We start from the raw sequence: 21,920 nt of genomic DNA, 5'->3' as shown, positions 1-21,920 counted from the left end.
TAATAATGTTAATTTAAGAAATCTTGTCAAGGTAAATTATCTGTCCATGCAGCAAGATCATTTCCCTCAGATTTACTGTTTTTATCTGGTTTCTACACACCTCTTTAGTCATTCTTCACTAATGCTGAGTATTTTTTCTCTAAATATACATATATATTTTTCATAATCTTCATCTTAATTTGCTATAATGAAGGTAACAGAATATGTATTTGCTTCTGTTTAGTGTATTTCACTTATTTTGAGGCTGTAGGAAGTTACATTTTTAGGTAATCTCATCCTAAAACCAGCATTTTAGGCTTATTTTATGCTTATGTTTCATATATTTCACTTATTTTGAGGCTGTAAAAGGTAAAATTTTTAAGTAATCTCATTTTAAAACCAGCATTTTAGGCTTATTCTATGCTTATTTTTATATTTCACTTATTCTTGGGCTGTAAAAAATTACTTTTTATATAAACTGCTTATTTTAAGCCTTCTAAATGCATCTGTAGACATTCTTATTTCTAGATTTAACAATCTTGATCCAAGAAATCTCGTCCAGTGAAAATATCTTGCTATTTGGGCAGATAATTTCACTTGTTTTTAGTAACTTTTCCCTCAGATTTAGTGTTTTTATGAATCATCAGTTAGTCGGATGAAAGCTTTTTGACTTTTAGACTAAATGAGCCTTGAGCCAGGCTCCAAACCAGAAACTGTTTTATTAAAGGTGTTTTTTATGCTTTGTGCAGTTTGCACACATGACAATTGTACTAAGAAACTGAGCTCAGCCTAATGTTTTTATTTCATGATATGATACACACATTAACTGCTATAGAACTGCAGAGATAATCCTCACAGAGTGAAAACAAGGGCTATAAAACTCCTGAATCTGAGCTGAGAAACTAACAAAGAAAAGTTGCTCCAAAAGAGGAAAAACACTGAAAACCTATCTACACTAATAAACTAAACTGATAAATCCAAATCTAAGAAACGGGGAATATTATCTAAACTCTCAAGGGAAAAACTAACAAATAAAAAGCGCTCCAAAAGGGAGGGACCAAACCCTCATAGGGAAAATAAAGGATTCTACAAAACACTATGATGAAGCTGGAAAAGGACTAAAGGAGGAAAATAAAAATGAACACAAAATCACTTCTAAAGGAGGAAAAACAAACGGCTGACAAGAAAGACTATGAAACAAAAACCTAGCGCTACGCTATAAAATTATAAAGAAAAATCACTCTTGCAAGGACACTAAAAAAAATGAAGCAAGACAAACTGTGGCATGAACGAGAAAACGGGCTGGTAATGGAAACACAGACTATTGGAACACATGGAGGGAAGGGAGCAGGGGGAGAGTTACCATTTCAAAATAAAACAGGAAATAATGAGACCAGAACACAAAATAAAACCCAACCTCACCACGGTGTGACAGAATGGCCACAAATCATATTTTTCTTTTAAAAAACAAACTAAAAAACCACCTTGTATCTTGTTGGAAGGCATCTCAGTAACAGTCAGGCATCCCTTGACCTCTGACCTCAAAATATCTGAATGAAAATGGGTTCAAGCTTCAAGTTTCCCCTTTATAGACATGCCTTTATGCTAATCCCCTGTGTTATATTTCGCCTATTCTTAAATGCTGTATTTGAATATTTCTGCATACTGGGATCCCTTAACAGTCTTAACCAGTCAAAAATTTCTTGGGGAGATGCTTTTTGTCCTTTCTTATGGTGCACATAAATAAAAATACACAAATAAAAATAAATACCTACAGAAGTAGAAATGACATCATAAGCATGATAGTATAAAATATAGAACTATATATTATCCTCATTCTACCTGTTATATGTAATATTTTCAACCTGTATTCATATTTGCAGTATTTAAAATTCTGTGTTTTGAAATATAATTTTCTAGATCAGATTTCATGTTTTCCTTTGTTTCTTTTGGGTTCGACATTTTTATCAAGTAAGTCAAAGTTAAAATTAATTATCAGGACATAAAGGTGAGGTCACGCTGAAAAAACTGATACCAACATGACATGGTGAAGATTTTTAACAGATTTTTTAACAGACATAATAGCCGAAGATTTCAGAGGATTAACAGTCTTAGTTTTGCATAAATTGGGAGTGACTGGAAAGCTGAGACTCCATTTAGATTGCATTTTATTACATTATCGTAAAGTTCAAGTTCCTCATAATTGAACCAAAGTTCTGACTTTTGTCCATGTAAATATATTACACCAGCGTACATGAATACCTCCAGAAGTAGAAATGACATCCCCATTGCCACTGCTGCCTCCTCCAGACTGTGAAGGTAATGCCATGTGCATATTCTGGTCTCCAGACCGTACCTGACCTCAGAAACCTCCGGAGTCCTCCCAGGCAGCAATCTGATGGGAGTGTCTGTTAAACCATCCAAACCAGTCTGATTAGAGGAATTCAATAGTTCATTAATGAGTGGAGCCAATCAGGACTGAAGCCAGTAGTAATGAATACCCTGGAGCTCTGATTATATACCAGCTGAGTGGCAGCAATTTCTGCTCCACAGTCACTCTGAGCTTCTTCTTCTTCTTCAGCTCCAGGCTGCTTCCTGTTCATGCATGACACAAAATGCTCCATCAAACCTCTTATAAAGAGAGAAACTACATGTACTCCCACTGCATTTATCTGTTCAGCATGTTTATCCATGTTTATTGTAGCATGTCATGTTTGCCACACTAGTGGGATGAAGCGATGCTGGAGCCACCTTTAGAGTGAAAGAGAGCTTCTCTGACTCTCTGAGAAGAGTCTTTCTGCTGCAGGCAGAATCAGGAAACTCAGCTCGGATTATAGGTCTCAGCTCTGCTGACAGACAGACAGACCTGCTGGTCTGGAGCCGCCTGCAACCTATCACTGCAAAAAGGTGTTTAAAAACAAGATAAAAACAGTAAATCTGAGGGAAAAGGTTCTCAAAACAAGTGAAATTATCCGTCCATGCAGCAAGATATTTCCACATGACAAGATTTCTTGAATTAAGATTGTTAAATGTAGAAATAATCATGTCTACAGATGCATTTAGAAGGCTTGAAATGAGACGAAAATGCTGGTTTTAAGATCCGCTTACATAAAAAGTAACCTTTTACAGCCTCAAAATAAGTGAAATATACTAAACATAAGCATGAAATAAGCCTAAAATGCTGGTTTTAAGATCAAATTACTTAAAAATGTAACTTCCTACAGCCTCAAAATAAGTGAAATACACTAAATATAAGCAATTACATATTTTGTTTTCTTACTTTTAGCAAATTAAGCTGAAGATTATGAGAAAAATATATATGCATATATATTTAGAGAAAAAATAAAACAGTAAATCTGAGGGAAATAATCTTGCTGCATGGACGGATAATTTAGCTTGACAAGATTTCTTAAATTAAGATTATTAAATCTAGAAATAAGCATGTTGAACGCGTAAAATAAGAAATTAACTCTTAAAACAAGATAAATTAAAGGCCCCGTTTACACCAGGACGCTTGCGGGTAAAAACAACAAAATATTTTATGGGAAGTGCCTTTCGTTTAGACGCTGACGCCGTTTTTGTGGCTTGAAAACGCTAAAATGTTCTTCCAGCCTCCAGAGTGTAAAACTGTAATCCGCTCACATCGCATACGTGTATACGTCATAATTTGTGTCTTTTTGTCATAATTTTGTCTTTTTTGTCATAATTTGTGTCTTTTTTGTCATAACTTGTCTTTTTTGTCATAACTTGTGTCTTTTTTGTCATAATTTGTGTCTTTTTTGTCATCATTTTGTGTCTTTTTTGTCATAATTTGTGTCTTTTGTCATAATTTGTCTTTTTTTGTCATCATTTGTGTCTTTTGTTGTCATAAGTTGTCTTTTGTGTCATGATTTTGTCTTTTTTGTCATAATTTTGTGTCTTTTTTGTCATAATTTGTGACTTTTTTTGTCATAATTGGTGTCCTTTTTTGTCACAATTTGTTTCTTTCTTTTTGTCATAATTTTGCTAAAAGTAAGAAAACAAAATATGTAATTGCTTATATTTAGTGTATTTCACTTATTTTGAGGCTGTAGGAAATTAAATTTTTTAGGTAATCTCATCTTTATACCAGCATTTTAGGCTTATTTCATGCTTACGTTTAGTATATTTCACTTATTTTTGGGCTGTAAAAGGTTACTTTTTAAGTAAGCTGATCTTAAAACCAGCATTTTCGTCTTATTTTAAGCCTTCTAAATGCATCTGTAGACATGTTTATTTCTAGATTTAACAATCTTCATTCAAGAAATCTTGTCCAGTGAAAATATCTCGCTGCATGGACGGATAATTTCACTTGTTTTAAGAACCTTTTTCCTCAGATTTAGTCTTTTTATCTTGTTGTTTTTTAAAACACACCTTTTTTGCAGTGCACATCCCAGCAATAAAACACAGTAAAATCTCATCGATGCCTTGACTTAACATGAAAACTTTAGCTTTTACAATATGTGCCCTTTTACAACAATGTGACATTTCCCTTTGAACACGCAGCAGCCTCCACTGTCAGGAATGTGCAGCAGCATGTCACTTCCTCAGTGTAGGATAATAAAAAAAAGACTCTCTCTCCCCAGGTAGCTTAACAGCTACAAGAGCCTGACCTTCAGACGGACTAGTTGAGCTGTCAGGTTGACTCAACACCAGTTAAAGATGGAGGGAAACAGACAAGGTGGTGGAAAAGGAGAGTTTTACGCTCAGCAAGGTGACAGGAAAGAGACGTGTGGGAAAAGGTCGCATCATTTACGTCATTACCTCCTGAAGGCATATCGAAGGAGTGTACTGGGTGATTCTCATGAAGCCAGTCTTCAAGTTCTGTCTGTGAAGATTATAAGGACATACTTTATTGAACTACATATATTTCACTTTTATATGAATGAACCATATAGCCATAATGAGGCCCAATGCATTGTTTTGTGCTAAAAATAATAATTTTAAACCTATTTTTGATTCACAAATTCATTACCGTAATGCGTCCAGATATGACTCAAAATGACCAAAAAAGAGACACAAAATGACCAAAAACATGAAATCTTAAAAGTAAAAAGACACAAAATGGCCTAAAAAGACACAAAATGAACAAAAAAAAGACACAAAATGACCAAAAAAGACTCAAAATGACCAAAAAAAAGACACAAAATGACCAAACACATTAAATCTTAAAAGTGCATTGTAAAAATGCACAAAATTACTTTCAATTAATGTTGGTCTGCTGTTCTTGCACTGAAAAAAAAAAGAAAGTAAGTGGTTATTTTTTATTTGCTTCAAACCTTTTGTATTCCTATTTATACTGTTTTACATGCATTTAAGCATGAACTATGTTAAGTTACTGCACTGTAAACAGATAGACACAAAATAAACAAATAGACACAAAATGACCAAAAGAGACACAAAATGAACCAAAAAAGACACAAAATGCACAAAAAAGACACAAAATGACCAAAAAGACTCAAAATGAACAAAAAAACAACACAAAATGATCAAAATGACCAAAAACATGAAATCTAAAAAGTAAAAAGACACAAAATGACCTAAAAAAGACACAAAATGACCTAAAAAAGACACAAAATGACCAAAAAAGACTCAAAATGACCCCAAAAAAAGACAAAATGACCAAAAAAAGACACAGAATGACCAAAAAAAGACACAAAATTACCAAAAACATGAAATCTTAAAAGTGTAATGCAAAAATACACAAAATTACTTCTTGCATTAATGTCGGTCTGCTGTTCTTGCACTGAAAAGAAAAGAAATCACAGTAATTGGTTATTTTTTATTTGCTTCAAACCTTTTGTATTCCTATTTATACTGTTAAACATGCATTTGAGCATGAAATATGTTAAGTTACTGCACTGTAAACATATTTAAAATCACAGTTTCATCATATCTGGTTAAGTGATGCTCCTATATGTGGCCCTGTGGTAGTGAACATGAAAAACTGAGGCCCCCTGCAGCATTTAACCCTTTGATGCACAAAATATAAACACCTTCTAATGCACAACATGACCCACATTCATTCCCCATGTTATTTCATGCTGGCTGTGTGTTTGAATATCTTTTTTATTATTATTACAGCAGATCATTATATCCATTTTTGGCCCCATGCCTGATTTACCTCATTACCTCCTGGAGGCATATCGAAGGAGTGAACATCTGCCGCCATTTTTTCTTACATTGAAACATATCCATTCCTGTGTTAAAGCATGTCTGTGTTTTCTGTACTGTGTGGGTGTGTGTGTGTGTGTGTGTGTGTCTGCTCCGGTATCTGACACTCTCAGACAGCCAGTAGCATGGCTCAGTGAGAGAGATGGCGTGATCACCGGACCGTGCTCTGTCTTATCCTGTCACACACACACACACACACACACACACACACAGTCCAGACAGCCACAGAGGCCACCTAGATAATACACCTCCCTGCTGCTGCTGTTACACCACTAAATTGTGATTTTTGTATAAACTAACCAAGGGTAAAATATAACGGAACATTTAAGCCTGTAAATCCAGCTACAGAAACTCCCAAGTGTCTGGGAAAGGTGTTTTTGTTATTGTGCAAAAAAAAGCAAGCCAGCAGAAAACTTGCAGATATCTTGCAGTTTACTTGACTTTTTAGTTTTCTGCATGCATAAAGACCTACGCTGTATGCATTGATACAAAAAGGCAAAAATCAATGAATTTAGTTATAATCACTTTTCCTCTTTGCTGTGAATGTGTTCACCAGAAAAGTTAAAGCAGTTGTTGTTTGTTTAAATGCTGGCGATGACATATCGGACGTAGTGTAGCGTGATGTTGTCACAGCAAAGGAAAACCTCTCAGGGAGCAGGCTGCGCTGGATCGATAAGTCAACGAAGCATGTAGCTTTGACAAGAGAGACTGCTCTTCATTTCCTGTTTACATTACATTACATTCAGTCATTTAGCAGATGCTTTTATCCAAAGCGACTTACGGGAAAAAAGGGGAACAATCAAGGTATAGTACCGTTATAAGAGCTGTTAGTGCAGCAATAAGGTCTAGTGAGGATTCTTTGAGGAGGAGAGTTGTGGTGTGGTCTAGGAGAGAAGATGCTCTCTGAAGGTCTTCAGGAGGTTTTTAAAGGTAGAGAGGGACGCTCCTGCTCTGGTAGGAACTGGTAGTGTGTTCCACCAACTTGGAACAAGAAATGCAAAGAGTCTGGATTGTCTTGGACCAACGGGGGGCAGAGCCAGGCGCCGCTCATTGGAAGAGCGCAACGGTGGTGAGGTAGCATATGTCTGAATCAGGTTCAGGTAGGTAGCAGCAGTACCGGAGACAACTTTGAAGGCAGCATTAGAGATTTGAATTTGATGCTGCAGCAGGAAGCCAGTGGAGCTCAATGAGCAGCGGAGTGACATGTGACCTTTTTGGCTGGTTGTTTCCTCCTACGTGGTTGAGTATGGAGATTTTTTCTGCTAAACCTGCTTCGTTGACTGCTCTCATCCACGCGTCTCTTAGTTTTTCTCTCTCCCCTTTTTGCAATAATATCTTAGTTAAATCCACTTTGAAAATTTGGAAGCAATTTCGACGCTACTTTGGTCTACAGACCTTCTCTTTCCTGGCACCTTTATCAGCTAACCCTGCTTTTCATCCTTCCTTGATTGATGGGGCTTTTTCTTTGTGGTCCGTCTACGGCATCAAGGCATTAAGGGACTTATATATTGCCGGTACATTTGCATCCTTCCAGCAGCTCTCAGAGAAATTCCGTTTGCCGAGACAGCATTTTTTTTAGATATCTTATAGTTTCATCCGCAATCTTTTTGGCTGGCTGTAGACCAGGCGCGCCGCCGCGTTCTGGATCATCTGAAGCTGTTTTACTGAGCAGGCTGGCAGCCTGTCAGGAGGGCATTACAGTAGTCAAGTTTGGAGATGACAACAGCCTGTGTCAAGAGTTGAGTGGCATGTTGAGTTAGGTAAGGTCAAGACACAGGGAGTCAATTTTGATGTTGGTGTTGTGGTGTATTGTAGGTTTTTCTTTGCTGTGTCAGCAAAATGGTGGTGGAGGACACTCTAAAACAGTTTAACGAGTCGTATTCTGCTGCCTGTACAAACGGCCTATATCGCCGTTTTCAACGGGAGATCAGTCTCAGGAAAAAAAAGGAGGGGAACAAGAAATTGTTCTATGAATTCCTGGATGGCAATGAACTCTGGTGGTCAAGAGGATTAAATAGAACAAGAGTAATGTGGTAATCATCAAAATCTGTTCAGAGTTCAGTTTAGAATCATTTTTGACGCTGGTCAAAGGTATTTTCTTTTCATAAAGATGAGTAGCAAAACCTTGGATGAATGCTCAAAACCACTTTAGCTCATATTCATACAACTTATTATAGTAAAGGCAAGTTGTAACCACATGTCACACCACATATTTAATATTTAGCTCCGTTTTTTATGTTCTTGGGGAGAAAAGTGTAACTGGTGGAGCCATAAAGACCATAAAATGTTGAATGTCTAATCCGACCATAAAACAGCATATGCATTTTGTGGTTAGCATGAAATTAATTCTTTGCTAATAATCGTTAGCTCTATGTATCGGCCATTACTGTGCAACAGAGATAAACAGACTTCACTGTTGTCAATGGGACAGAAACCTTCAAACCCAGTCTGGCTGAATTAATCCAATTTGCAGACTGGGACCTTGCCATAGACGGATTTAGGACATATTTGTGCAGGCTTTAGTCCACCTAAAAATATTCTTTCACCCAATTGTATGTGTGTGTTGTGCAATCTGTCCTGAAGTTTGTGTGCTGTTGAATCACACAGCAGGGAAACCTCTTTTATCCCGTCGACTCCACAACTTGTTCTATTTTCTAGGCTGCAGCCTTGTTGTAACAGGAGCAGACACTACAGACAGGGTGTGTGTGTGTGTGTGTGTGTGTGTGTGTGCATGCGTGTGTGTGTGTGTGTTAAGCTTCCTTCTCATGAATAAGAATTTTTGCTCTTCAATAACTGTGATGTAGGGCGCAAAAATGGTATATGATATCAAAAACTGCAAACATATGCTAAACTAACTTTAACATTGGTTTTAAAACTATACGTCTATTCCATAGACTGGATATATATTATGGACGTAGTTACCGTGACGTCACCCGTTGGTTTGTGGCCCGTTGGAAGTATGTAGTTCAGCGTTATACTCGTCTCTGATGTATTATGTAAGCATAAGATGCATATATAACCAATGTCAAAACCCAATTTCATCTTTGAAAACTTAACATATAAAAAGAAAAATGTTTTTTAAATTTCAATTTTAAATTCAATTTCTCATATTTGTCTGTTTGTTGTTGAGGTACTCCTGGATTCTCTAGAGTTTCTTTCAGGTATTTCCACAGAAGGAAACACTGTACTGTGTGTGCCCATTGGTCAACTTAACCCTGTGGAGTGTCCAAAAGCTCCAAATAATCCAGACTTGTTGCCTCCATCAGACTAGAAAACAAAGCAGCGTGGAGCCCTACTGTAAATTTACCTCTAAAGTTCTGGCTGTAAACTCCATGAGGCCAGTTTCAGTTTGATGATGATATACCAAGTAAAACTGAAGACAAGCTCAAATAGATTTAGTATCAAATGATAGAACTGGATGGAACCCTCTTATATGTTAGATTTGACACCTTTGGTCACATTTGACACATTTAAAATTCTTTATTGAACGTGATAGTGTTTTGAAAGTTTAAAAAAAGATTCAAAATCACATTTTATGTTGGACTAAAGGACTAAAAAAGACACAAAATGACAAAAAAATACACAAAATGACCAAAAAAGACACAAAATAACTAAAAAAGACACAACAACAGACACAAAATAACCAAAAAAGACACACAAATGACCAAAAAAGAAACAAAATGACTAAAAAAACACACAAAAAGAACAAAATGACCAAAAAAAAGAGACACAAAATGACCAAAAAAGACATGAAAAGGATTCAAAAATGGACAAAATAGCCCTATAAGACTCCATAGAGTTCAATCATGGAAAGACTAAAATTCCTCTTTTCTCCTTTCCCTCTCCTATTCTCCTCCTCCTATCTCCCCTTTTCCTCCTCTCATTTCATTTCCCCCCTCAGATTTCTCTCCAACACATCTTTTGAGGGCCAGTCTGGTTTAATGTCCCGAGCCTCTCTGAGCCAGAACGTGGTCTCCGAGGCCCACCACTACATCTGGTCCCTGCAGCTGGACCCTCTGGGCCAGCCAACCTGGACCCGCATGGGGCGCTGGCGCCGGGGGAGGGTCCTGATGGACCAGCGGGCCTGGCCCAGCCACCAGGGCGCCGGGGGCGGGGGCGACTGGCGGCGCTCCACCCGGCTGCACATGCGGGTGGTGACGCTGGTGGAGCACCCGTTCGTCTTCACCCGGGAAGTAGACGGGGACGGGATGTGTCCCGCCGGACAGCTGTGCCTGGACCCGCTCACCAACGAGTCTTCGGTCCTGAAGGATTTTTTCCAGAATCTGGCAGGACCCAACGGGTCCGTTCCCACGGAGCTGAAGAAGTGTTGCTATGGTTACTGCATCGACCTGCTGGAGAAGCTGGCGGAGGACATGGGCTTCACCTTCGACCTGTATATAGTCGGTGACGGGAAGTACGGCGGCTTCAAGAACGGTCGTTGGACCGGGTTGGTGGGAGATCTGCTCAGTGGCGCCGCACATCTGGCCGTGACATCATTTAGCATCAACTCAGCCAGAAGCCAAGTCATCGACTTCACATCACCGTTCTTCTCCACCAGCCTGGGAATCCTGGTGAGAACCAGCCTCTCTTCCTCTCTTTAGATTAGATTAGATTAGATTTAACTTTATTGTCATTGCACATGTCACAAGTACAAAGCAACAAAATGCAGATAGCATCTAACCAGTAATTAAGTGAATATAGTATATAGTGCAATATATACAGGAATGAATTGTATAAAAATGCAGTATATATAGGTATAGATTATATCAGAAATCAAAAAATCAAAAAATAAATGCAGATCTAACTGTGTATATATATATATATATATATATACTGTAAAAAATTACATCAGAAATAGGGCTTGAAATTAAAAGTTGTAGATCACAGTAGTAGATACTTAATGTAAATTACCGTAAATCAAAGAATAGCCCAAAACGTTTACTTTTTTCTGTCATAAACTGGAAGAAACGCCCAGTTTTGCTGTAAAAATATAACATTTTCATGTAAAGTTAATGGGGAAATGCCATGATGAGTGAATAAATGACAAAATTACCTGAAAAATAACCGCAAAAACTGTGATTTAGACTGAATATTACTGATATTTAGAATAGAAACTCACTGTATTTTTTACGGTGAAGTTCTGGCAACCACAGCTGCCGGTATTTTACCGTAAATTAAAATGATTATTTTTTACAGTGTGTTACTCTTTGGCTCACCCTTCTTGCTCTCTACCGATGACCTCACCTCAACTCTCTCCTCTTGGTATGCTGTTAGTATCAGTGCTGTTAGTATCAATGTGGCAGAGTTTTATGACTGCAAGCCCCAACCTGATTGGATTTTAATGCATTTTCCTATATGGGGCTACAATGGTAAGTCTCCAGCTATGTGAAGTGACCCTATTACTACAATTACAGCCATAGTGGTGCTGGTAATGACTCTCCCCTCTCTTCCACTTAGTGCCTGTACAGATAGAGATGTTCAGATGTATTTATAGTAGCTGTCTCTTCTATTACCTATATGTTAAGTGTCTTCTAAACAAATGTCTCAAATGGCCCTTTACCAGTTGATTTGTATTTTTCAATTGTACACTGTTTTTACCCCTGATCATTGTTTACTGTCCAATTACCAACATGAGACACATTAGGCACAGTGTCTCCACTGATCATAAACATAGTGATCGTGAATTAACCGGCATCGCTAACTGCGCACAGAGTGTCTGGTGCTTGTTGTAAACAAACAGAGATCGCTAAGTGAACACCTCCTGCAGCAGCAGCACATACACACTGTACTGCTACAGAGCTAGCTGTTAGCCTGTTAGCACATACACACTGTACTGCTACAGAGCTAACTGTTAGCCTGTTAGCACATACACACTGTACTGCTACAGAGCTAACTGTTAGCCTGTTAGCACATACACACTGTACTGCTACAGAGCTAACTGTTAGCCTGTAAGCACATACACACTGTACTGCTACAGAGCTAACTGTTAGCCTGTTAGCACATACACACTGTACTGCTACAGAGCTAACTGTTAGCCTGTTAGCACATACACACTGTAGCGCTACAGAGCTAACTGTTAGCCTGTTAGCAATTTGCAGACTGGACGCTAACATCCCCTCCGGCTCTGAAGCTGGGAGAGACTGCTGCCGGAGGACTGTTCCGATTCGACTCATTCTTACTCTTCTTAACGAGCCGCGGGGGCCGGAGCCTCGTTAAGAAGAGTAAGAACGAGTCTCCAAAAGTCTCCAATAACACTAGAAAAAGTCGCTGGATTTGTCTCCAGTTGCTTTCTTAAGAAATCGTAAGGGGGTCTGAAAAGTCCCTAAATATAGCAAAAAGTCGCTAAGTTGGCAACACTGCTTCGCCGGCTTTTACAAATGGCGCGTGTTGTTGTCGGGTAGAGTACTACGTCACATCCTGCTTAGCGTTCTATCCAATCAGCAACCAGGCTTTTTATCAGGGGAGAAAAAAGACCCTGCTCTTCTACAGGGACGAAAAAAGTCCTGACTAAAGTCCGCTCTGGACGGCTCGTATTCAAATTAGTGGCGTTTCGGCGAGTGAGACCCGCCTCATTCTGGGTATTGGGCTGTAGTGGAAACAGCCCTATTAAAGTGTTAATAACAGACATAAATATCCACACTTGTTTTTGATTTTCCAGTCCTAATCCCTTACCCTATTAAATCAAATCTGTTAAAAATACTACTAATACACTCTATTCTTGCGCAGGTTCGTACTCGTGACACCGCTGCACCCATCGGTGCCTTCATGTGGCCGCTCCACTGGTCCATGTGGCTCGGCATCTTCGTCTCCCTTCACGTCACCGCCATCTTCCTCACCCTGTACGAGTGGCACAGTCCGTTCGGCATGACGCCACGCGGACGTAACCGCGACCGGGTGTTCTCCTTCTCGTCGGCGCTCAACGTCTGCTACGCCATCCTCTTCGGGAGGACGGTGGCCATCAAACCGCCAAAGTGCTGGACGGGCCGCCTGCTGATGAACCTCTGGGCCATCTTCTGTCTCTTCTGTCTGTCCACCTACACCGCTAACCTCGCCGCCGTCATGGTCGGGGAGAAGACCTACGAACAGCTGTCAGGGATACATGACCCAAAGGTACATAAATCACTAAACATCCGTTTTAGAAACTGACTTTGTTTGTAAAGTGTTGGTATTTAGTGACATTTGCATCACAATCTGCAAACTGTTCTCATTCCCAACTGTTTAACTCACTTGGTAGCTCTGTGGTTCTATGGTTGCAATATAATAAACACTTGGAACGTGTGGTTAACATTGTGAATTCAAATAAAGCTACTTGGTTAGGTTTATGGTTTGGGTTAAATTAAGTGTGTTTGTTACATAAATAAAGTTTTGTTGCAACTAAGTTAAGTTGTCAATTTAAACAAGTCAACGTTTAAATTGACGTTCATTAAAACTTTACAGTGGTTGACTGGATGAAAGGATAGACATTATATATAAACATGAACAAAATGTTCAAATAAACTGTCATTAAGTGAAAATACAGTGAAAGGGTCAAAATTATGAGACCAAACTGGTAAATGTCCTTTTTTTATGTCTATATCAGAATCAGAATCAGATTTTTTTAGAAATTATTAGTCTCTTGAAGGGAGACCCAATAAAAGTTTGATAAAACGTTATACATAACTTTATTGACACGTTGCCGTGGATACGCATTGTTCTGCTTCTCTCCTGATGACGGCTCGCCTTGTTAGTGACCTGTCAATCAAAGGTAGCCCCGCCCCAAATCATACGATTCTTTATCTTCTATTTTCTTCTAAATGGGGCCATTATTTACACGATTAACATCAGATTGTCTTGAAGATTTTTTACTAGTGATTGAGACCATAGTGTTGTCCTAAAAAACACTTCTGAGGTAATAAATCAAGTGAGAAGTTTTCAAATTTTGCATTGAAATGAATGGACAGATTTTTTTTGGAGCCAAACTTAGCGCCCCCTGCTGGAATTTCCAGTAGAATGCAGCTTAAGGCACTTCCTGGTTTGCCTCCTGCTCAGACCAGGAGGTTGTCGCCCGATCCATCCGTTCACCCTTTGCGGACTTTGTCGCTTTTTATTTTTCTTTGTTTGTTTATTCTTACCACTGGACAACTGGAGCACCTGCTCCAGACGACTAATATTGAAGGCTGAGGATTGGTTTACATTGATAAAAGCCTTTTATTTCACATGCAAACACTAAAGGGTGCCTTGTGCATCGTTAGCAGAAGCCTATTTCATGTTATTTGATGACTTGGGAATGAGAAGAGCCTATTATTTGAGGTTTTTATGTCATTGTCTGTCCAATCTGAATAACCATATTACATCTCCTACAGAAAAACGTTTTCAAGGGCTTCAATTCAATGATTTAGATTAATTTCTGTTCGTCTTTGCAAACATAGTTATTATTTAGTTTCTCTAAAGTTCAGGCTTTTGTGGACTCTTTTAAAATGACCTTGATACCCACTTGACAAAACTGCAGACCGGAGGATTAAGTATCTTCTCTACATTTTAAAAAGGTCCCTCTTGTGTGAAGAGTTTAGTCTTTTAAACCTTAAAGTCAGCAAATAGATTCTTTAATTAAACCACCTTTTTCTGCAAGGGCAATTTGCTTAAGGTAATTAATGCTTTTTTGTCAACTCACCAACCCTTTGAATCACAACAGTGCAGGAATATTCAGATTCAGGGAAGAAAAGATAACAAAACAAAACAAAAATCAGTAGAAAGTTTCACAGGAACTCTCCTTAAAAAAAGCCAACTGTAGAAAAGACAAACAACGGCCTTAAAATGGGAAATATCAATAACAATCAATATTAAAGCTTTTTGGGAGGCATTCTAAGGGTAACATGGGTTTATTTCTCCTTTCCTGCAGTTGCACCATCCCTCTCAGGGATTTCGATTTGCTACAGTGAGAGAAAGCAGCGCTGAGGACTACGTCAAGAAGAGTTTCCCTGAGATGCACGAGTACATGAGGAGATACAACGTCCCGGCAACTCCAGATGGCATCCATCAGCTCAAGTAAGACATCTTATGTATTGTACAGTCCACATACATTATGCAGACGCTGCACATTCATGGTCACTGAACCTGGTCTCACAGGAATCCGTGAAATAGCCACAGATTTGCTTCACTCAAAATCCGTGGAATAGCCACGGAATCACTCAAATTTGATGCATCAACCCTTTTTCAGCAAATGTTAAAAAAATGATTTTACTTTTTTAGCTTTGTGCATTTAGCATTTGTAATGCAATCTTTTGTGTTTTTTTTTTAAAATAATTTATTCGTGTTTTTGTGTTTTTTGTCATTTCTTTGTGTTTTTTATGTGTTTTTTGTCATTTTTGTGTATTTTTTGTATTTTTATTATGTTTTGTGTTTGTGTTTTTATGTGTTTTTTGTAATTTTGTGTGTGTTTTTGGTTTGTTTTTCATGTTTTATGTGTATTTTTGTTTGTTTTTTGTGTTCAAAATGTTGATCCAGTAAGTCAAAATGAAAAAAATAATCACAAATTTCCGTGAAACTGACACAGATTTCGCTACAATGCAAGTTAATGACAGTCATATCCCGTGGCTATTCCATGGATATTTGTTCCTATTGGTTTGTTCCAAGTCACGTGACTTTCAAGGTCCCGGCGGTCAGAACAAAAAACATGGCGGACAGTTCTCTCATTTTTAGTGAAAAAAAAAATCAATATTTTGACTTATCTGTGTTTTATTTAAAACACAGCGGATCGCCTTTTTCTGGCGAGATCTTTGCCACAAAGTGATTATGTACATTCACTGAGTGAATATTTAGAAAATAAAACATATATTTCTCGCTAGAAATGTGATCAAAATCCATTTTTATGCAGAAACTAAGTCAAAATATTGATTTTTTTCACTAAAAATGAGAGAACTGTCCGCCATGTTTTTTGTTCTGACTGCCGGAACCTTGAAAGTCACGTGACTTGGAACAAACCAATAGGAACAAATATCCATGGAATAGCCACGGGATATGACTGTCATTAACTTGCATTGTAGCGAAATCCGTGTCAGTTTTACGGAAATTTGTGATTATTTTTTTCATTTTGACTTACTGGATCAAGATTTTGAACACAAAAAAACACATAAAACATGAAAAACAAACCAAAAACACACACAAAATTACAAAAAACACATACAAACACGCTCAAAACACACCAAAAACATAATGCTAGTACAAAAAAACACAAAGAAATGACAAAAAAACACATAAAAACACAAATAAACTATTTAAAAAAATTCACAAAAGATTACATTACAAATGCTAAATGCACAAAGCTAAAAAATGCATTAACTTGCATTGTAGCGAAATCTGTGTCAGTTTCACGGAAATTTGAGTGATTCCGTGGCTATTCCACGGATTTTGAGTTAAGCAAATCCGTGGCTATTTCACAGATTCCTGTGAAACCAGGTTGCATCTGTTCTATTCTGTAACTCTCCAACCAGTCATCTCTTGCTGCCATCATCCAATGAAAATCAACTCACACACACGCAAAAAAAACAACTGCATCAAAAAAAGGGAATGTGGGTTGCGTGTCCAAGGAAAGTCAAAATATGAAAAAAAAAAAAATCTGTCATTCTCCACCACAGGCCCACGTTTGCATTCAGATCTCGCCCTCCTCCTTCCCCTTCCATTGCTGTCATCTTAAGCTGCTTCGACATTCAACTGGCATCCCCGCGGAGCAAAGCAGAATATAGTGAGAAAAGGCAGCTGAATGCACAGCCCGGGCTGTGTAGGACACAATTTGAATGGATGAAACAAGATTTTTTTTTACTGAGCTTGTAAAATGCTGATTAGAGGGTTCAAGGGAAAATGTCATCTTTAGAAAATTACAACTGGGGAACATGACAGCATACAAGTGTGCCGCAGTGCAACTTAGAATACTCTGCACAGGGTTTACTCCTGAAACGACCTAGCGTTAGTTATCAGTTATATAATCCTAAAGTATGCCATGTGTGCATTGGACACCTAAGTCACATGATGTAGTACGATGTATACACTGTATATGGTACTGACAGGAGGAGCCCCATGTGGAGATTAAAGTCAGGATGTCCTTTAATCTTCCCCACGTCCCTCCAGTCTGTGAAACACTTAGATTTCAGTCCCGATTTCTTATTTTATCATGGTGCTGCCTTCTTGGCCAGGTCATTCTTGAAAAAGAGATTTTAATCTCAATGAATTTTACCTGGTTAAATAAAGGATATTGATTTATTGATTGATTGAGGATTCATGAACTGCTGCAAGTGAAACTGGATGTTAGGATGGCTATGGGTAGCTTTATACAGAGTGTATAAGGGGCTGTTTAGGTTAAAGTTATTACATCGATTCACTGCAAAAAAGGTGTTTAGTCTAAAAACCAGATCAAACAGTAAATCTGAGGGAAATGATCTTGCTGCATGGACAGATAATTTACCTTGACAAGATTTCTTAAATTAAGATTGTTAAATCTAGAAATAAACACGTTGAACACTTTAGAAATTAACTCTTAAAACAAGATAAATTATCTAACACTTCTAAATCTAAACAATCTAAACAAATAATCATCAGGTCACTCTGCTCGGGCCAGTTCATCACTGCTGGCAGCTTTAATTTATCTTGTTTTAAGAGTTAATTTCTGATTTAAGTGTTCAACATGCTTATTTCTAGATTTAATAATCTTAATTTAAGAAATATTGTCAAGGTAAATTATCTGTCCATGCAGCAAGATCATTTCCCTCAGATTTCAAAAATAACATCGTGCACACAACATTGTTTTCAAAAAAGTTTTAATTTACATCAACCCGCATAAATACGCCGTCGAGCGCCATTATAACTGTACCAAACCTGTTATATGGGCAGCAGTGTAGGGAGAAGGATAAAGCCATGCAAGCCAATCAGAATCCTCAGAATCAACAACAACGAATAACTAGAGCCACTTCCTGTTCCTTTCAAAGCAACTAGATAGAATGAGCGAGACAACCTGAAACACCGTTTGTTTCTCCCAGTTGACACGACAAAACGTAACCAGAGTTTTCCAAATTCTCCACTTTGCCCAGAGTTTTTAGAAATAATAAACGTGGTTTTCGTGTAAATGAGAGGCCAAACCGCATGGAAATATCTGTGTTTTCCCTTCGTGTAAACAGGGCCTTAGTGTTTTTATATTAGACACACCTTTTTTTGCAGTGTACACCTGTTCCCACTTCCCCTCATCAGTTCTCAGTCACACGTTTTTGAACTTGCTACCCCTATCAGTAAGCATGTGCCACTTTAGATATCAAATCCCATCCACCCTGATCACTATGACCTCATTGCTTGCGGAAATGTAGAGGTCTTATTGCATTCCTCAGCCCTGCACAGTATGCACCTCTAGTGTTTAATGAACATGTCTCACTGCAACGAATGAAACAAGCAGCAGCAGCAGCTAACCGCAGCCTGTCTGCTGTATAATTAGAGTGTTTTGAGAAAGTGCACTGACTGGAGCATTATCAGCCATCAGACAACTGTCTTCAGCTATTTTGGCCTGCTTATTAAAGTGGCAGGAATAATGGAAATGCATATGCCTTAATTAAGTCTCCCAAAACACAAGCTCTCACCTGAAACAGACCAATCCATTAGAGAGTATTTTTAACCTAGGAGCTCACAGGTCTTACTTCATGATGTGGAGACTTCCCGGATCTACCTCGGAGATTCAAAATGAATAAACTCACGACAAAGAAATGTGCCCTGTCACTAATGCAGCTTTATGCAAATACATGATTCAGCTACTTTTACACACACTGATGCAGGAAGATGATGCAGGGAGGCAGGGCCGGCTCTAGGCATAGGCGACATAGGCGCCATCTGCTGGAGGGGCGCCTCCAGTCACAATCGAGGGAGAAAAAACCCCAAAAAACAATAATAATAATTTCCGATGCCCATTGTCGCCCTCGCTTCGTGTTCTGTCTTGAAAATAATAAATATTAACAAAATGAAGAAACAGATAAACAATGACATTTTCTCACTTGTGGTGCTGAGTCTCGTGACGTGTGGTCATTGCCTTGCCCCCCTTTAGACGGTCAGATCGCTGTCACAGAGGTCAGGTCACGTCAAGTGACAGACAGGTTATGTTTTGATATATCTTATATAATAAATGAATCAAGAAACAGATAAACAATGACATTTTCTCACTTGTGTTGCTGAGTCAAGTGACGTGTGGTCACTGCCTTGCCCCCCTTTAGACGGTCAGATCGCTGTCACATAGGACACGTTATGTTTTGATAAATCTTGCAAGATGAAACGGCCGTCAAAGCTCTCCGGTGCTCAGTATCGAAAGAGAAGAAAAGAGGAGGAGGAGAAGTCCCAATCTTTCTTTAAATGCCGTTTTGTGTGAAGACGAAGACGTTTCCTTTGTATTAGCTTGCTAGCTAGGTTGAAATAAAGCAACGCTAGCTTAACACAGTTAAGCACATTTTTCGTGCGGTTTGCACTTTCATTGTCTCACTTGTCTTTAACTTTGTTAGCGGTCTCCAGCTGTGATTCTTTGCAAATTTACTTGTAAGTTAATAATTCTATAGACAGACAGTTGTATTATATAGCCTGGTTGGCACCATGGGCAAACAAAAACAGGAGTCCCCCCCTCTGTGAAACAGCAAGCGGAGCTTTTCAACATGAATGGATCTTGCGTAGGGCACAAAAAAGGCTAGAGCCGGCCCTGCAGGGAGGCATCATGTTTTCATACTGGTCAGGTGATTGATTGAGGTCAAGGTATACACAAAATACATACCATTAATACGGTACTATGGTGGGAAGACCAAGGACATAAGCTGCAAGCTAATTCAACCTGTAATAATGAACGGCAGCTTGTGGGTAGAAGATAGTGGAGGATTTCAAACACTGTCCTTGATAACAAGCAAAAAAATAAAGAGAATATCTTGAAAAAGGCTTTGCCGCATTTGTATCCCAGTAGGCTGAACCTGTCAGTAAAGACATTTTGAGTTGATTTGTAAAAGCCTCGCTGAGAGTGTTGTGAATTAATATCTCACCTCTGTATAACAGACTTGGAGGGAGGAATGTGAGTAAATTGGCAGAAACTGGCAGACAGGCAGCAATTTTACTGGCATACAGCCAGTAGAAGTATTGGAAAAGCACTGGCGAAAAGGTTGAGGGAAGTTTGTTGGATCGTTTTTATCCCATTTTCAGTGATTGTGGTAAACTGCCCTCTGAAAGGCTCAATGAAATACCCACAAGCATAAAGCAACACAATACATTCTCGCATGCTGTATGTTTATTTTGTTTGGGGGTTTTTTTTTCAACCCAACCTCTGTTTTGAAAAGTATTTTGTTTGTTGTAGCCTAAAAAATGCATTTTTCCAACAGTCCTTGAACTGATCGTGTGACGAGTGATCAATAAAAGTAACCAAATCAAAGCTTAAAATTGTGACATTTTGTCAAAATCCCTTGGAATTTAGCCAAAAAGAATCAGTTTGCACTAACCAGATCCTATAAAAAACATAACATTTTGCATGTGGACCCCCCATATTGTTTTTCAAATATTGATTAAACTTGTGGGCACTTGTGAAAATGTTGCAAATACAGATTCCATTTTATAAATTTTTTTGTAAAATAAATCATCGATAAAATACCCACAAGCATTAAGCAAAACAATACATTCTCACATGCTGTATGTTTACTGTGTTTGGGGTTTTTTTTCAACCTAACCCCCATTTTGAAAAGTATTTTTTTATATTTTAAAAAATCACTGAAATCCCATTGTTTGTTGTAACCTAAAAACTGCATTTTTCCAACAGCCCTTGAAATGATCGTGTGACAAGTGATCAGCTTAAAATTGTGACATTTTGTAAAAAAATCCCTTGAAATTTAGCCAAAAATAAACAGTTTGCACTAACCAGATGCTATAAAAACATAAAATTTTGCACTCTCCAGCGCAACTATAATGTTATAAATGACTCAGCTGGGACTTATAGCAACATGACAATTATTCTGTGAAAATCCAGCTGAAGTGAAAGATGCTTACACGGTGCAGAGAGGAAAGGACAAGAAAAGTTGTAGGTAGAGGTTGTAAAAATCTCAAAACACTGTTGTTTTTACGGTAAAAAAAAAAACAGCAGCTGTGGTTGCCAGAACTTACTGTAATAAATACGGTGCAACTTTTTGTAATATTACAGTAAAAGGATATTAGCACTGTTGTTTTCCCGTTTAAGGAAACAACAAGAAACGCTGTTCTGCCATATAATTGACAAGAAAATACTTTATAAATGCCACATAAATTAAAGATTTTACCATTAATATTATTAATTAATATTGCAGTATATTTCTGTTAGAAATATGGTGTTTAGTATATTTAACAGGGCCAGTGTATTTTACAGTGGAGAAGTGTATTTTAAAATATAAAAAAATGTTTAAAAAAATACTGTTTTGGCTGATATATACAATTACAGTGTTTCATTGTTACTGAAACTGAATTAACCCATTTATCATTTTACGTCTTTTACTGTCATGGTTTAGCAGTTTTTCACTGAAAATCTACAGACATTTTTACAGTGTGTGTAGCATGTGGACTCCCCGTATTTTTTTTCAAACATTGATTAAACTTGTGGGCACTTGTTAAAATGTTGTAAATACAGATTCCATTTTATTTCATTTTTTGTAAAATAAATCATCAAATAAATTGAACTTGCACCTTTCCTTGTTCATGATTTAAGGCATTATAACTGTGTTATATAAAATGTTATTATAAAGTGTTATATT

At 38.0% G+C, this 21,920-nt stretch overlaps 1 protein-coding gene across 1 annotated transcript in view; it reads left to right on the top strand.

Moving 5' to 3' along the window:
• The window catches only part of grin3a (glutamate receptor, ionotropic, N-methyl-D-aspartate 3A), a 105,619-nt gene that overhangs the window by 43,281 nt on the left and 40,418 nt on the right, over window positions 1-21,920 (top strand). Inside the window, exons 3-5 of the mRNA XM_059357832.1 lie at window positions 10,073-10,742; window positions 12,898-13,281; window positions 15,050-15,195. Coding sequence (XP_059213815.1) covers window positions 10,073-10,742; window positions 12,898-13,281; window positions 15,050-15,195 — 1,200 coding nt within the window. The remainder of the gene's footprint in view (window positions 1-10,072; window positions 10,743-12,897; window positions 13,282-15,049; window positions 15,196-21,920) is intronic.

Source organism: Centropristis striata, chromosome 19, assembly GCF_030273125.1.
Source record: "Centropristis striata isolate RG_2023a ecotype Rhode Island chromosome 19, C.striata_1.0, whole genome shotgun sequence".
Taxonomy (NCBI): domain Eukaryota; kingdom Metazoa; phylum Chordata; class Actinopteri; order Perciformes; family Serranidae; genus Centropristis; species Centropristis striata.
Note: the sequence above shows the minus strand (reverse complement) of the source record. Positions and strands in the feature narration are given on the sequence as shown.